Genomic DNA, 17,047 nt, shown 5'->3' on the forward strand with positions numbered 1-17,047 from the left:
ATGAAAAATAATTCTACTGAAGGTTAAACAAGAAACACTTATTAAGTGGCTTAAAGCAGCTCTGAATGTATCCAAGGGATATGATATTGAAAGAGCCAGAGGTTTCCTTGGCTTTGCCCCATGTAACTATACTCAGCTTCACACACATGCACACACACACACACACACACACACATGTGTATGTATGCACTCTCTCACACATATACATATACACAAACATATACACATACACACATACACAACCATGTATGTATTCACTCACCCCACATATACACTGTACACACTTACACATACATCCCACACATAAAATCTCTCACACACACTCACATACACACTAACCCAACCCACCCCCAAACATTCATGCACACACATTCCACACATATACATAGTCTTTTACAGGCAGACTCACTCACACCCTCCCCCAAACACAGACTTTAGAAGGGACACAGAACATGTGGAACCGAGTTCCCGACAGTGGGGAATAGCAGGCCGTAAGCACCTACCATGATGGCAATGTAGTGCCTGTCTGGGAGGGGGAGGGGGCCATCCATGCGCAGCATGTAGAACTGGCTCCGCAAGAAAGACTCCAGGTACTGAGTGTGCAAGCTCATCACCTGAGTGATGTTGTCCAGGCGACCGGATGTAGAGTACTCTTCCACAAGGAAGTTTGTTCGTTCATCCACTGTGTTTGCTTGGACAACCTTTGAACCAAGAAGCATAGAATGCTGTGACTACTGTGACGTAAGACAGCTTTGGTTTACACGGACTCTGCCTCTACTGAAGAAATACGTATTCATTTGATGCTAACAGACACTGAAACTGTGCAGTTGCTCATACTAGAAACAGGAATTTAAAACGAGAAAGTACCATTCAGTTTTGGCTTTGGTACCACACTTTATTAAACAACAAATGGTAAGTTATCAAACATTAAACACACAGTTCTACAGCGGAGGAAAGAAGCCTCCATCTGTCTTTGCAGGCGAGCAGGCAGACTCCAGAGCTGTTGCCTGGCCATTGTCACACAAGTGTAGTGAGGCAAAGCCAGCAGCAGCATTTGGTCACATGCATTTGCAGCCTACTCTCATCAACTGACAAAGAAAACTAATTAAATTATTTTGTACAAATATCTGATCCTTTGTTGTTTTTGCTCATCAACATTTTTAAAAGCTTTATGAAATCTGTTTTAGAGATACAGGAACATATGATGACTTGTGGGAAAACATTAGTTGAAAATTAATATGAAGAGCTTGTTAACGCTTGTGGGAAGATGCAGCTCCATGGCAATGGATGGACACGAGTGTGAATCTATCATTGGCTTATTTCTCATTTGTGTTTTAGAGCTATACTTCTAGATGTAAGATGAACATGCTTCTCAGTTTAGACATAAGGAAGCGGATTCTGGATTTAATTCAACCTTGTGCATCTAGTTAATAGCAAAGTGGTTTGACTAGACCCTGTGAAGTCCAAAGTGATGGTCCTTTAAAGACTCACACTATAGTCAGGAAACTGCTCTCTTCAGAGCTGGCTTCACAGTTCCTTTTACCCTCTGGGAAGTCTTCATTATACAAAGGAACTGTTTATGGACAAAGACTTAATCTTGAATGGAGCATATCTGACTTGAGGCAGTAAAGACATGCTAGTTACACTGGCAGAAAAACCAAAGGCAACTTCACCTACCTCATTACTGAACCCTGGGTACTCTCATTTGCCCATTTCTCTGTTCAGTTGCCTAGAAGGACTGAGTTAAGAGGATCCAAACCCAAACATAATTGGGGCTAGAGTAGTCTACTATTTTGATTTGCTTTCTCTAGAAGTTTCTTAATTTTCACAGGATGTTCACAATAATCACTTTGTATGCAACAGATCCTAAGAATGCTCTGGGAGGTCATTCGTATGCGTTAGGCCACCATCCCACAGTGCAGTCCTGAGCTAGGAGGCAAACCGGCACATGCACAGCAGTGCCTCTTGTACTTGAAGGTGCCACCTTTGAGCTCTGGGGATGCACCACTGTCACTTTAGTTTGTGTCAATGACAAGGTCATTACAGCAGGGAAGGAAGGTGAAGTAAAGGCACCATCCTAGACATCCACAGACAAAGACATCTATGCACAACTAGGGAACAGCAGCCGTGAGACAACTGCATCCCCGCACACTGGGCACTCCTTAAGCACACAAGTAAGTCCGGAACAGTGGCTCTCAGCCTGATGACAGCCAAGAGGCATCACAAAGACCCCAAACCTCACTGTCATCAGCCACCAAGATGTCTACCAACAAAACTGGCACAAACCTTACTCTGTACCACTGATAACCTCTCTGCCTTGCACTTAACCATCTTGTTACCAAACCCTCACCAAAGACACACAATTGTTGGAGAGTCAATCAAACCTGTAAAGGAGAAGAAAGAGCAACTACAGACAATGAAGGCATTGTCTGTCTTTTAAAGGTGTGGTTGGAAACTCATATTTCATTTCAAAATATCTTTTTTTATCCCAATTATGAGATATAAGAAATACTGGTCTCTTTAAACCTGAAAACCTTCAGACTTTCTTAGTGAATCTGAAAAAACAACTCTGCATTTTTCTGACATGAATAAGACATTAAAGAGCAAAAACACATCTACTTTTTCAAGAAAAAATGGATGTAGTTTTAGAGTTAGTTTCTGACTAGACAATGTATTAAACACAAATGAACTTACTTCCTTCTCTGGAATAAAGGCACTTGGTCCTCTTGTTAGGGGTTGAGACATTCTGATTCTTTTATCCTGTTTGCAAAAGAAAAGTTCAATATGTTATGATGTCTTTCCCAGAAAATTTGATTGTTAGACATTTACAGCCAGTGTAAGTCAACGGAACTATGTAACCCCGAAGAAGTTTGGGGTCCAGGTCAAAGAAAATCCAGAGCAGCACTGGTTGTGTAGAAGTGAGACAAAGGGACAGACTTCTACCACAGTGCTGGGGGAAACTCCGTCATCATAGCTCACAGGACTTTAGCCCACATTTTACACCACTGAGAGCCATCAACCTCTACAATAAGTTCATACCTGTCAGTACACTGCTACGGTTGGACACTGTTGAGGAATATTAATATTTTTGTTCTCACTTAAGTCTCTCTATATAAATCATGAAGATTCTAATGAGATTGCTTCCTTCTTCATGGGCAAGCCTAGGTGCAGAGAATAAGGAACCCTCTTGAATTCCTTAGCTAGGAGAAGACCTGAGGAAAACAGCCACTTGATTTTCTATGATCAAGGTAACACTCGGAGTTATGAATCAACCTTTTGAAGTCACAACATGAACTATGGATGACAGCAGGGTTTAAAAAAGACTGAGCAGGAAGAGTAAGGAATACAGGCCTTGTGCCTATTAGAAAAGTTTGTTAAGCTTTTGATGCCATAAACCCTCTCGAGGAAACTTGAAGCTAAGAAAGTAACTCCGGGGCTCCTTATGTGAAAGTAAATGAGCCTATGCTAAGATCCAGACAATCACATGGAAGCCGACTGGTGGCCCATGGGTAGATACCTGGGTATAAACCTTCTGTCCAAACCGAATTATGGCTAATTAGCGTACAATTCCTCAGGACTACACAGTAGTTACATGGACATGATGCAACCAGAGTGCTAGGAGAAACAAAATGTCACTCAAATGCAGATGTAGGAGGAAACAAAAGAAAAGCCCCGGGTGGGTATCAACAGAGAAACCAGTGGCAGTGGCGTTGCTATGGATTTCTGGAAAAAAGTAAAGCTTAAACATGGTCATTTATATTCATTCTCTCCCTTCCTCCCTCCCCTTGTTAGTGGGTAACTTTAGTCTTTTGTTCCTTACAAATCAAAGAGCCTACCAAACACAAAATAGTTATTTAAATCCTTTAAGTCCCTTACTTCATTAGGAAGCAGTTTTAAAACAAATTGGCAAAAGTAGGCAGTTGGGTATCCAACAATGATGTCTTTGAGAGCCTAATTGGATATTGTGATAGACCGAGGAGAGGGGTAAGAAAACAGACATAGCCCAACCCTTCTGAGCTTGGCACACACTCTTCATCAACTGTCAGTACTCTAGCAAAATGTATGCATCACATGACAACTTTAAGCAGCTTAAGTTTCCAAACAAGTGACACATCTAGATTACAAAGCAATGACATAATTCCCAATCGATTGCTCAAGTGCACTAGAGGATGGTACGTGAACTGGATTAATTCAGAATTTCTTGTCTACACTGACCATAATTTAATTTGTCTAGAAAAAGAATTCAAAATGGAAGATGTGTGTTTCCCTAGCTCCCCTCTGCAAATGACAAGAGCTAAAATGTCAAGACAATTGTGGAGGTGACACCTGTCCCAGACCAGCCTGGGCTACATAGATCAGCCTGGGCTACTTAGACCAGCCTGGGCTACACAGCTATCTGATCTCTAGAAACACAAAAGCAAGAATAAAACCCCCAATGCACCTGTCTGTGGAACTTCATGAACTAGTACGGGAAAAGCAAACTTCCTGGATAACTAATCATTTCCAATAAACAAAGAATCTAAGAAGCTGATGTAAAGGGGAAATCAAGTTTGAAGAGAAAAAGATGTAAGTATGGAGATAAATGAACACTGTAAAATAAAATAAAATACATAAAATTCAGAAAAATTTAGAGAAATGTAGGGTAGAAAAATACACTTATTCTTATATGGAAGTATACAAGGGGTTTCTGGAGAGAGAAAGAGGTACTATTGTTATAACACATTTATAAAAATCCTGAGTTAATTCATTAATGAACCTAATTCATCTTTAAATTTTTGAAACTGTTACTTTGCTTACAACAGTACTTTCTGGAACAGGCAACATCTAAATATGAGATGTGTTTTCATTGTAATATATCTACAGGCTCCTGCATGCAGATAAATATAGCATCCTTTTTAACCCGCTACGAAGAAGGCAGACATACACGCAGCTAAGTATACCATTTGTCTCGCACTGGCAGGTGCACACCGTGTGGCTGGGACGAGTGTGTTAGCAACCATCATCTACCTCAAGGTTCCAAATGCAGGGCGTGTGCACTTCAGCCATGAGTAATGCTGGTAGGAACATCTTTATAGCAAGAGACCTGTGGCATAGTTCTTGAGACTTAGCTTAGTTTCTGCTGCAAGATGACTTCCTGGGGTTTAGATTATAATTAACCTTAAAAGAGTTGCATAGTGCTACAGAAAAGCGAAAATGCCCATCTTCATCACCTGAGAAAATGTCTACATGACACATTCATTTCAAAAGAGAAGTGTACTTGGCTGGGTTCTTTTACTGTATGCTATTTGAGTACCAAGTTCATAAACAGAGATGAGGACCAAATCTGCGTTTGCAACGTCATTCTGGGGGTGACACTGCATCTGGGCCAGAGAGAGGAAAATGGCAGCGCTCTGGTGAGTGCCCATGAGAGGTGGTGCACTCCTACCTGAGGGCACTGTCTTTTCAATAAGTTGAATGGAGAGCTAATACCATTTTCTTTTCTCTTTTCTCAGATACACACATACACACTATATACATATATTTATATTATTACATATATAGTAGGTAATAGTGTGTACATATGCAAATATACCTACATGTACATGTATACTATGTGTATATGCATGGTTTTGTTTGAGACGGGTCTTGCTATGTAGCTCTGGCTGGCTTGGAACTCAACAATCTGACCTGTAGCAATCTTCCAGTCTCTGCCTCCTCTTGGATTACAAGTGTGAGTCATTACACCCTCCCTCAGTCACGCTCTTTAACTGGTACCACTTTTGAAGTCACCACCCTGTCCCTGCTTCTGCATGAGACAGCCTTTCTGGTGTTTTTCTGCTACATCAAATGGCTGTTGTATACATTTCTAAAAGGCTGAAAACAAATTTTAAAAATGGTCAAGTCAGATCCTCAATTTTACACTGTGTTCATTTTACTCTAAAAATAATTCTACCCATCACTTTTTATCACTGTATGTTTTAAGGTAAGATCAAACATAAGAGAAATAAAAAACCAAGATGACCACAAAATTTGCTTTAAACTCTACACTAGAGTTCTAGTCAACCTTTCACCTTACCTCAGCTTTTCCTTGGGTATCTGAAATACCGAAGGGCCAGATTCCTACTTCATTCTTTCTAATAACCATCCTAAAAGCCTAGCCTCGGGTGCCCAGATGACAGACACTGGCTACATTTAGCTACATTTAAAAAAGTTTAAAGCAGTTTGCATCAACACTAGTCACACTTCCGGTGCTTGAGACACACTACTTGACAAAAGCTGCCAGGCTAGCCAGTTCTGGCACCACTGCAAAGGAATGGCCAGTACTATTGTCCCCTCTTCCCTCGGTTCTGAAAATGTGTCTAGATTCTGTTCACATTACTCTCCACAAAAGTGCTGAACACTACTTCCCTCTTTTTAAAATTAACACCACAAGGGATCTACCTTTACCCAGCATGTGATACCCAACTGTGAGTGACCAGCAAGGGCAGCTCTGTGAGCTTCTTAGTCCTGAGAAACTGAAACTCTAAACCCATTCAACACGGCCGAGCCACCGGCCTCCTACCAGATGCTCTTCTAAGCAAACTCCACCTGAGGGCCTTCTCACAGAATGTTCAGTTCATGCTTGCTCTCAGCTCTCCCTCACTCAGCTTCCAGGACTCAAAAGCAACATGGCAAGTGGGTTCCAAGCCCTGTGATTCTAGAGCTTTCCATCATGATCTCTACGAACCGCATGGCCCACCAGGACACCCTCGCATTTCTTTCACCACAAAGAATGATTCTCTCCAGTGAACATTCTCTTCCATGGCTTTTACTGTCACAGAACAAAAGTCAACCACACTCTTTAACACTGGAGGATGAGGGTGCTCAATGACAAGGGCTTTAAGGGAAAAGGAACAAAAGATGTGACTGTATCTTCTCTCAGTGAGGAGTAAGCTCTCTGAAGTCCTTAAGCTGGCGCTGGGGTGTCCTGGGATACTGTCAGATGCGTTCCATTTTTTATACTACAAAATGACTTTGTCTTTATGAAGTACATTCTGGAACTGTATGACTGAGTGACAAAGAAAAAAAAATCTCAATGTTTTACCTGAGTTTACAATTTTATGTTTTGTAGCTATCTTTGAGCACATGAGGCCCTGAGCTGCAACCTGGACACATGTAAAAACTCACAGGTTGGAAGTAGTCTTTTACTCCAAAGACTTCATGATGCTAGGTGAGAAGGGCACACGACCCAGCAGTGACCCTGCTTCCACTCAGTGGAGGGTGGTCCTGCATGCAGACAGCTGCCAATGCTGTGATGCCTTCCAGTCTTCAGTGTTTGCTCATGCTAAGGAAGATGTCAGCTCTGGGCTGTAGCTCCTGCCCTTGCTGAGAGCTCTGGCAACACTTCCAACTGACACACAAAGCTTGGTATGAAATGAGGCACCACAGTCTCCTTTTGCCCATTTTCCCCAATGGGAGAAAAAAGCTCCATGGAAACGTGGGTTATTCTATATTACAGGGAAAATAACCTGCAGCTGTATGAAATTCAAACTTTTATTACATTTATCGATTTATATGTGTGACGGGGGTACATACACCTTGGTGTATACGCAGAGGTCAGAGAATAACACTTGGAATCAGTTCTCCCCTCCCCGCCATGTGAGCCCCAGGACAGGACTCAGGTTGTTGGGCTTGGTAGCAAGTACTTTGCCAGTTGACTCATCTCATGGACCCAGCTACATTAATTTTAAGGGGGAAAATGTCCTGGGTCCTTTTCTTTAACTATCTGTGGTAAAGTTAATGATTTATTCTTGAACTTAAAAGTCTTTTATCATACTAGTGAATTTTACCATAGCATTTACATCAAGAATCTTGTTTAGCTTTTCTGAAAGCCACAGAAGCAAACAGCCTAGAGCTTTTTCAAGCTGGGCTGTCTATCACGGAAGTCACTAGCCACATGGACTGCTGGATTTTAAGTTGATTAATATTAAGTTACAGATTTTAAGCCTCAACTGCCTACCTACGTGCCCAGGATGTGATTCTAGAGTATTCCATCATCACCAAAGGTTCTGTGATACAGTAAGGCAGGGCTGATTTTGGGGCAATGGATAGGTGGAAAATGGCTGTTTTCACAGGACTGAACCCAGTACAACATGTACAAGTGTGGGGGTTGGATGGGCAGGAGACAAGATGTAACTGTAGGAAAATGTAAAACCAAATTAACTAGCTAGAAAAGCTGGAAGACACCATTCCTCAGTCTTCATTTGTTAAAAACTTTGAAACCACCAAAAATGAAGAGAAATTATCTATAGTGCTGATTCCAGTGTTGAAAAACAAAAAGGAGTATAGGGTATCTAAAGGAATTTAACTTGTGGCTTGTTTTCAAATACTTTAGGCAACAGTCAAAATGTGCTTATTTTATCTATAAGACTCGATCATTTCAATCAAGAAAGAACTGGCCATAACACAGGAGCCATAACACAGGAGCCATAACACAAGAAGCCATAACACAGGAGCCATAACACAGGAGCTGTAACACAGGAACTGTACTTCACCCTCCCATCCTACACATTCTGAGGGGCTTCAGCAGTGCTGCAGCATGGCCCCTTCTGGACAGTGCAAGCAGAGAGGATCTACTAGACAGAAATCAGCTGAAATTATGCCCGGTAAGCAATTACCTGCTGGCAAACAAAACCCTGAAAGGATAAAGTTGAGATATATTTAGAAAATTAGTTATTTTGACACTTAAGAGCTAAGTACTTTACTAGATCATTTTATATAAATTAATCCCAATAGAAAATTAAGACACTTGTATGCTAGGAACTCTGAAAATTATGACTCTTTAAAATTAAGCAGCAAATTACTTGCCCCTAAAAGGCTGACTGCCAATGAGAATTAATTGCTACATTCTAAGCTGCTAAAAGATTTAAATGATTAAATTTAATTTTTACTTATCTGTTCTTCAGTTTGTGTCATTAGAAAATGCAAAAACAAAAATGTGCACTTGTACCTACTCATGTAAAGCTGTTCCTGCACTCACTCCACAGAAAATATGAATAGCAGCATGTGTGATTAATTTTATAAAGACATTATGTGTCTTTGTAAGTGCCATCTGCTTAATGTGTAAAACCATTCTGCCAAAGTGAAATCTAACCCCATAGCTTTGAAAGATAGCCTCAGATGGCAGTTTAACAGTTTCAGCAGTTTTAATGTACAACAACAACAAAAACATCTTAATGATTACACACTCCCTAAACAAACTTTCCTGTGAATACAGGAGATCTGATTGTCCCTGATGAGGTGAGTCATGCATTTCAGTTATTGTCTGTCCTCACACTGACTACAGATGCTCCGTCTCAGCAGAATCATTGAAGACAGACCAGGGCTAGATGACAGGCGCTGTGCTAGGAAACAATGTAGATGCTTCTGCTTGGTTTCTTGGTAGGTAATTTCAGCTAGATGACTTATGCAGACACTAACGACATTGTATATTTCAAAAGGAATGGTCATATAGAGAGAAGACAGAGGGACTGCTTTAACAACTCAATCCGAGCTAGGAAGATGACTTAGAGGCTAAAGCACTTGGCACAAAAGTGTCATTCCCTACTTTCAGTGTGCAACTGTTCCTACTATTTTGAGAAGAAAAATATAATAGACTTTTAAAAAGTCACACCTCTCCCAGGCTTAATTAAAATGTGTATTTGCATTTGCAATACCATAATGTCTGAGATCTACAGCTACTTAGTGAGAAAGATCTGGAATGAGGAGAGCCACAGCACAAGAATCTTTTATATATGACCTCTCTCCTCTTATTCTGAGCTAGTGTTTCAGGGAAGTGCAGAGCATCAGGAACTGGCCTGGGCACTGTGCTGTGTGGAAGTTCACAGACACCCTAAAGAGCATCCAAGCTGTCCTCATTGTGGTAATGCCATCTTGTTCTAGAAAACCTTGGAAGTGGACCATTTGCAGCTGAGCTACAGATGCTGTGGCATTTTGAGTAAGAATGGCCCACATAGGCTCACACATTTGAATGGATTCCCAAGACCATGGTGTCTCTTCACAGTAACAGAACATCAACTAAGACAGGAGTTGGTGCCAGGGAGCAGGGTATTGCTGTGACAGGCCTGCCTGACCATGTTGCTTTATTGGCAGAATGTAGACTTTGGGACTTTGGATTAAGAAAGCAGTTGAATACTTTAAGCAGGACTTAATGGGCCATACTAATAGGAGCATGGATAATAGCACTGAGGACAATTTGAACTATGGGGGCCCAGCTTAAGAAGTTTCAGAGGAAAAGAGTAAGTGGCCTAGAGACAATATAATATTTTGGAGAAGAACATGGCTGCTTTCTGTCCTTGTCAAAAAACAATCTGCCTGAGGCTAAATTAAAGAGTTTTGGATTAATGGTGCTGGCAGAGGCGATTTCAAGACAGCCTAGTACTGACTCTGTCATGTGGTTATTGGTGGTCACTCTTATCAGATCTATAATGAAAAGGAGCAAGCTGAGCAAGGAAAAATGCAAAATGTACAGTTTGAGGAGAAAAGGAGAACCAGAAATTATAATGGACCTAAGTCCTGTGCTCAAGGAGATAAAAAGTTTAAAGAAAAGCCTGATGCTAAATGCAGTAAAGGGAGTGATGGCCTCAGGGTAAGATCCTACCCAACTAAGCTTTCAACTTATGAAAAGGAATTAAAGAAAAGCTTAAACAGTGAAGAAAACCACTGAAAACAGAAAGCTGATGAAAACTGTATTTGAATGAAGGGGCCCAACTTCAGCCTCAGCAAGAGAAGAATTTGGCAGCTTCAGCTGCATGGTTCTGGTTTTAAGTCAAGGACACAAGAAAGGGGTTATGGAATATCCCTCCACAGCTAAGGAAAGCCACTGAGGGCAGCAGGCATGTCTCAGGAGAGTCCCTGCATGGAGGCCCAAAGAGGCCATTGAGTGAAGCTGTGAGGGTGAAACCAGGTTTTGTTGGAAACCCCAAGATGTTGGAGATGCCACAGTCATGGGATACCAACCAAGGAGAGCTGCTAACAGGGTGCAGAACCAGCCCAAGAGAAAGAAGTGTGTTACATTTAACAAAGCTAAAAGCAGTTAGAGATATGAAGAATGCTTTGACATCAGACATGGAGATGCTGAGTCTGGAGTTTGCCCAGCTGGTTTTTGGTTTTGCTTTGATCCAGTATTTCCTCATTATGCTAACTTTTGGAATGGTATTATTCTGTGCCATTGTATGTTGGAAGTTTGTGATCTGCTTTTGGATTCTGGTTTTACGGGGGGTTACAATTAAGAGATTGCCATGAAGCCAGACAGTGGGGGTGTACACCTTTAATCCCAGCACTCTGTGAGTTTGAGGCCAGCCTGGGCTACAGACTGAATTCCAGGAAAGGTGCAAAGCTACACAGAGAAATCCTGGGGGGGGGTTGCCATGAGTCTCAGGAGAGACTTTGGACATTTAAACAGTGTAAGATTATTATAGACTACGGAGACTTACTTGTAGTTGGACTGAATGCATTTTTGCATTATGATATGGCTACAAGTCTATGGGGCCAGAGAGTGGAAGGGAGTGGCTTGAATAAGAATGGCTCCCATAGGCTCATATACTTGAATGCTTAATCATCAGGGAGTGACACTACTTAGGATTAGGAGGTGTGGCCATGTTAGAGGAAGTGTGTTACTAGGGTTGGGCTTTGAAGTTTTAGAAACCCAAGCCAGACACATTGGCTCTTTCTCTTTCTGCTGTCTGCAGATTTGGATGTAGAATTCTGAGTTCCTTCTCCAGCACTATGTCTGCCTGCATGCCACCATGCTTCCACCATGCTGATAACAGACTAAACCTCTGAAACTGTAAGGAAGTCCCAATTAAATGCTTTCTTTTATAAGAGTTGCCATGGTCATGGTGTCTCTATACAGCAATAGAATACTGACTAAGACAGAAGCCAAGACTATTAAGTCTTTCCTGGTCATGTTCTAATTCTGGGACCATAAAAGCAATATCACAGAGATCCTGTTACAGGACAAAATTGAGCCTGCTTTAATGGTTCATACAGATTTCTTAAGTAGAAATCTGAAAACATCTGTACTCAAAAACACTGCATTCACCAACTATATCACAATTTCTTTACCTTCACCCTCCCCAAGCCACCAGTCCCCTTGCAGGCTGGGACAGTACTCTGCTCATCTCTAAGCACTGGTATATGACAGAAATTAGTGGAACTCCTTGTAGTGAATTAGTTCACAGATCCTTAGGAGTCTTCATCTCAGGAATGAAGGGACAGTGTTATGTGAAGAATCAAAACAGCCACAAAACAAAGTGAGGCTAATAATGAACTGTATGCACACTGAAGAGAACTGCAGCTAAATGAGTTCTCCCTAGCTTAGCAACAACAACCCTTGAAATTTCACTCATTAGATAATGCAGAACTGGGAGTCCGTGGTGCATACCCATAATCCCACCCCTCAAGGGCTAAGCAGAAGAACTACTCTGAGTTCAAGGCCAACCTGGGCTACATCATGAGCCCCAGAGTCAGAAAGTGTTTCTAGTTATAGGATGGTCCTTAACTGAACAATGGTTCTGCTTAAAAATGAAATGCAGTTAGTAGACACTGTACTTGAACTTAACCAATATTCATGGTTCTCATTAAGAACAATTCTGTTTCCCCCCTTTAGCTTTTCATACAGTGTTCACTAAGCGACACGGATATTTAACACTTTTTAAAAATATAGACTTTATATGACAGAAGACTTTGCCCAACTGGAGGCTAACATTAAGTATCTGTGCAGTAGGGGTGGGGTATGGAGGAGAGAAGGGAGAGGAAATCATGACCAGCCTGTAAAATAAATAAATAAACAAACAAAAAATAAATAAATAAATTTATATAAAAAGTGCACTTTATATATGCACTTTATATATTCTGTGCACTGTAACTAGAGTTTTCCTGCCTTGCCTACAGTCAGGAAAAATCTTTGTCACCTGCCAGTCCCACAGCCGCTCAGACCCAACCAAGTAAACACAGAGACTTATGTTGCTTCAAACTGCATGGGCATGGCAGGCTTCTTACTAACTGTTCTTATAGCTTAAATTAATCCATTTCTACAAATCTATACCCTGCCACGTGGCTCGTGACTTACCGGCATTTTCACATGCTTCTTGTCCTGGCAGCAGCTGGCAGTGACTCCTTCTGCCTTCCTGTTTTTTTATTTCTCCTCTCTGTTAGTCCCGCCTATACTTCCTGCCTAGCCACGGCCAATCAGGTTTTATTTATTGACCAATCAGAGCAACTTGACATACAGACCACCCCCCAGCACAGCCAAGTGCAGACCATCTCAGACACTTGCACTCAGGCCCATGGTCCTAATCATCCTCTATGTGGACCTGCTGGGTAAAGCCACGAGGAACCCAAGAATGGGCTCCCACAGGACATACAGAACATCCCACAGGAGTGCACATTTGAGGTAAGGTGAGGCTAAGTAGGTTGGGTATTCAATATACTTCTGATGTAAAGTATTTGCAACTTACAAATGTAACCTATTGAAAGTCAAGAAATGCATAGACATAGACTGTATTAGGATTTCTTGTCTTTTTTTTCTTCCCTTTTTCTCTTTGGTTTTTCGAGACAGGGTTTCTCTGTGCAATAGCCTTAGCTGTCCTAGAATTAGATCTGGAGACCAGGCTAGCCTTGAACTTACAGAGATCTAGATCTGCCTGCTTCTGCCTCCCAAGTGCTGGGATTAAAGGCATGTGCCACCACCACCACCGGCTGTGTTAGGGTTTCTATTGCTGTGAAGAGACACCATGACCATGGCAACTCTTATAAAGAAAAACATTTAATTGGGGCTTGCTTACAGTTTCAGAGGTTTAGCCCATTATCATCACAGCAGGAAGCATGGCAACATGCAGGCAGACATGGTGCTGGAGAAGGAGCTGAGAGTTCTACATCTGGATCGGCAGACAGCGGGAAGAGAATGCCACATTGGGTCTGGCTTGAGCATCTGAGACCTCAACGCCTGCCCCCAGTGACACACTTCCTCCAACAAGGTCACTCACACCTACTTCAACAAGGCCACACATCCTAATAGTGCCACTCCCTATAAGCCTATAGGGGCCATTTTCTTTCAAACCACCACACTATGGAGCACAAGCTTCTAAACAGACTACTTGAAGGTACCTGAATCCTGTACCTCCAGAATGATTTAAAAAAAATCCAAAAGTAAAAATAATAAATAAAATACTGGGCCAGACCACCTTTAAGCTTCAGAATGAACATTGCACTATTTAGTTATTGAGAAAAGAACTAAACCCAGAATCCCACTCATGCTGAGAGTCAGGAGAGGTGAATTCCTTCTCACCCTCTGTGAGAGGTCACAGGGTAGCACCAAGTAAACCGAATGCTCTATACATTAGAGATGATGGGTAGAGTTCAGTCAGAGGAATGCTGCTGACCTCTACTTAAGACAGTATTTCCTGAGCCTCCCTGTCCCCTTACTGTACTCTTTACTGCCTACCCACTCTTCCTTTTAGACCCATCTTAAATACCAGCTCTGGGGGTCTTGCTAATTTTCAAGTTCTTCTATGAATTCAAATATATTCTTAAGATTCACAATGACAGTTTCCCTTCCTCAGAGATACTAAGGTAAACCACAATCTTGCAACTTCTTTATAACTCTATAGGATCCACATCAGCAACTCCAGAATCACAGCACAATGAGGAAAGAACAAATTCCTCACAAATTTACTGGACTTGAATTAAGAAGTGGGAGGTGGCCAGCCTGAGGCTCTTCAGTCCCCTTCTCTTCCTTGCACATTGTAAAACCATGTTGTTACCTGAGGAAGGTGACATTCTAGAACATCAGTAGCTTAAACTAATAAATTCAATGCAGGACTGTGCATTGATGTACTACTAGTCTCCATGTACCATCTGGATCCTCAATTACTTGTTTTATTCCATTAAAACAAGCAGGATCTGCAATTTGCCATAAATTGCCCTAAGTTCTTAGAGACCAGTAATAAATAGTTTATATGCTGTGACACCAATTTGAGTAGAAAAACCTCCTTTTAAGCCTTTAAGTATTCAGAGATGAAGGGCACAAAGATACTTGTTGAATATGCTATTAAAATTTTTGGCTAAAGTTCAAGAAAATAAGGAGAGAACTATAAGTCTTTGTACCTGAGATAATACAAGCACATTAACAGCCACCTAACTCAATGTTTCTCCACTAACATACAATGTACTTTCCTACCACTAATTATAAGGTCCAGTTCCACAGAAGTATTAGGAAGGCCTGCATTTCTACAAAAACATTTAGGCTTCTGGACTGCACAACAACAAAACCTTACTTTAAACTGTAGAAAGCTTTCCCTATTAAAATCACACCCCAATTAGATTCAGAGGACTTAAAATTGGGAGTTCTAGAAATTAAAATTTCCATGATTATTGCTACAGAGAATTTCAGTACTCAGTCAATGCTCGGGAGCTAGCTAGTCCTTCTGGAGAAGCACACGAACAAAGGCAGCAGGCTTGGTACCAGGGAGATGAAGTTCTGTGTCAAGCGTCTATTTAGCAGCTTGCCAAGACAAAGGGAAAGAGCTTTCGTTACTCCAGTGGAAACAGGACAATTTTCAGGTTTATTTATTTATTTATTTATTTATTAACAACACAGACCATTTACTCAGCTTAAAGAAATCGGGGCTCTAAACTAAGCACATTTGATCTCCCACAGATTCACAAAATGTGTAAGCATTTAGTTAATGAAACCCAGTCATTCTTTATACACAGAGGAGTGGTCAGGAGCAGCAAGGACTCATCATCACTTAAACTGAAAAAGTCATTTTCACAGAGTCCTGGGAACACAACTGCACTAGATAAAATGTTTGACTTTACATCAAATCCTGTTAAACTTTGATTTTAAGAAAAACATTAAAACCAGAAATTTCTACTCTTAGTTTGAAGGAAACATTTCTTAATTTTCGTCTGGAACAGAACACTGTCCTATATAGTAAGTACCCATGGATTTCACCCCTGATTGTGGACTACGAGATTATGCCTTAACATATGTGAGTAAAATTACAACGGATTGTAACCTGAATCAAACTCATAACTAGACCCAGGTAGATGGCTTAGCAGAAGGTGCTTGCTGTCAAACCTGACAACCTGAGTTCAAGTTTGAGCCCAGATAACACATGATCACAGGAGAACTGACTTCTGTGAGCTGTCCTCTGACCTCCACACATGCACTGTGGCGCGCGCATGCGCACACAGACACACACACACACAGACACACACACACACACACACACACACACACACTGAAATAAGCACCTTTCAAAAACTGCCCATAACCTTTTAAATATCGGCACCTCTATATTTTCTTAAAAATACGGATCTCAAACCTTTTTGCTTAGTTATCATATCAATAACTATATTAGAAACTAAATAAAAAAACTTAAAAAACACTTAATTTATTAATTCACTGAAAAATAAGAATAGAGGCTAATGGCATAGCTCTGTGGGAGAGGATGTGGTTAATATCTGCCAGGCTCTGGATTCAAGCTCCAGCAACCCTCACCCACCAAAAGGAACAGTGAAAATAAGAAGAGACCCATTACATATCTGTTGCATGAATCTTAAAGAGTCATAAATAAAGTCAAACGTGAGCCAGGTATTGGGGTGAATGCTGGAAGATCAGAGAAGCAGAACAAGCCACAGCTACCTCACCTCGCCAGTTCCTCAGCTGATCCTGTTTCCTCAGACTGGAAACCTCTGAGTCCTCATCCAGAATGGCTTTCAGCTGAACTATTGTTCAAAAGCCTAAAAGCTTAACCAGCCAAATGCTTCTAGTTCCTGGTCTTCACACCTTATATACCTTTCTGCTATCTGCTATCACTTCCTGGGATTAAAGGCTCACTTCTTGGGATTAAAGGCATGTGTCACCAAGCCTGGCTGTTTCCAATGTGGCCTTGAACTCACAGAGATCCAGAGGGATTTCTTCCCCTGGAATGTTAGGATTAAAGGTGTGTGCTACCACTGCCTATCCTCTATATTTTGGGGAACACAATACCACCACATTTCCCCCCCTTTTTTGTCTAAA

At 41.3% G+C, this 17,047-nt stretch overlaps 1 protein-coding gene across 2 annotated transcripts in view; it reads right to left on the reverse strand.

Annotated features, from left to right (window-relative positions):
* Positions 1 to 17,047, reverse strand: part of Sesn3 (sestrin 3) — a 65,247-nt gene that overhangs the window by 24,220 nt on the left and 23,980 nt on the right. For both annotated transcript variants that reach the window (XM_028862049.1, XM_037207760.1), the window contains exons 2-3: positions 2,695 to 2,760; positions 504 to 701 (exon numbers count right to left, since the gene is read on the reverse strand). In XM_028862049.1, the coding sequence (XP_028717882.1) occupies positions 504 to 701; positions 2,695 to 2,760 (264 nt within the window). The remainder of the gene's footprint in view (positions 1 to 503; positions 702 to 2,694; positions 2,761 to 17,047) is intronic.

Source organism: Peromyscus leucopus, chromosome 7, assembly GCF_004664715.2.
Source record: "Peromyscus leucopus breed LL Stock chromosome 7, UCI_PerLeu_2.1, whole genome shotgun sequence".
In the NCBI taxonomy this organism is placed as follows: domain Eukaryota; kingdom Metazoa; phylum Chordata; class Mammalia; order Rodentia; family Cricetidae; genus Peromyscus; species Peromyscus leucopus.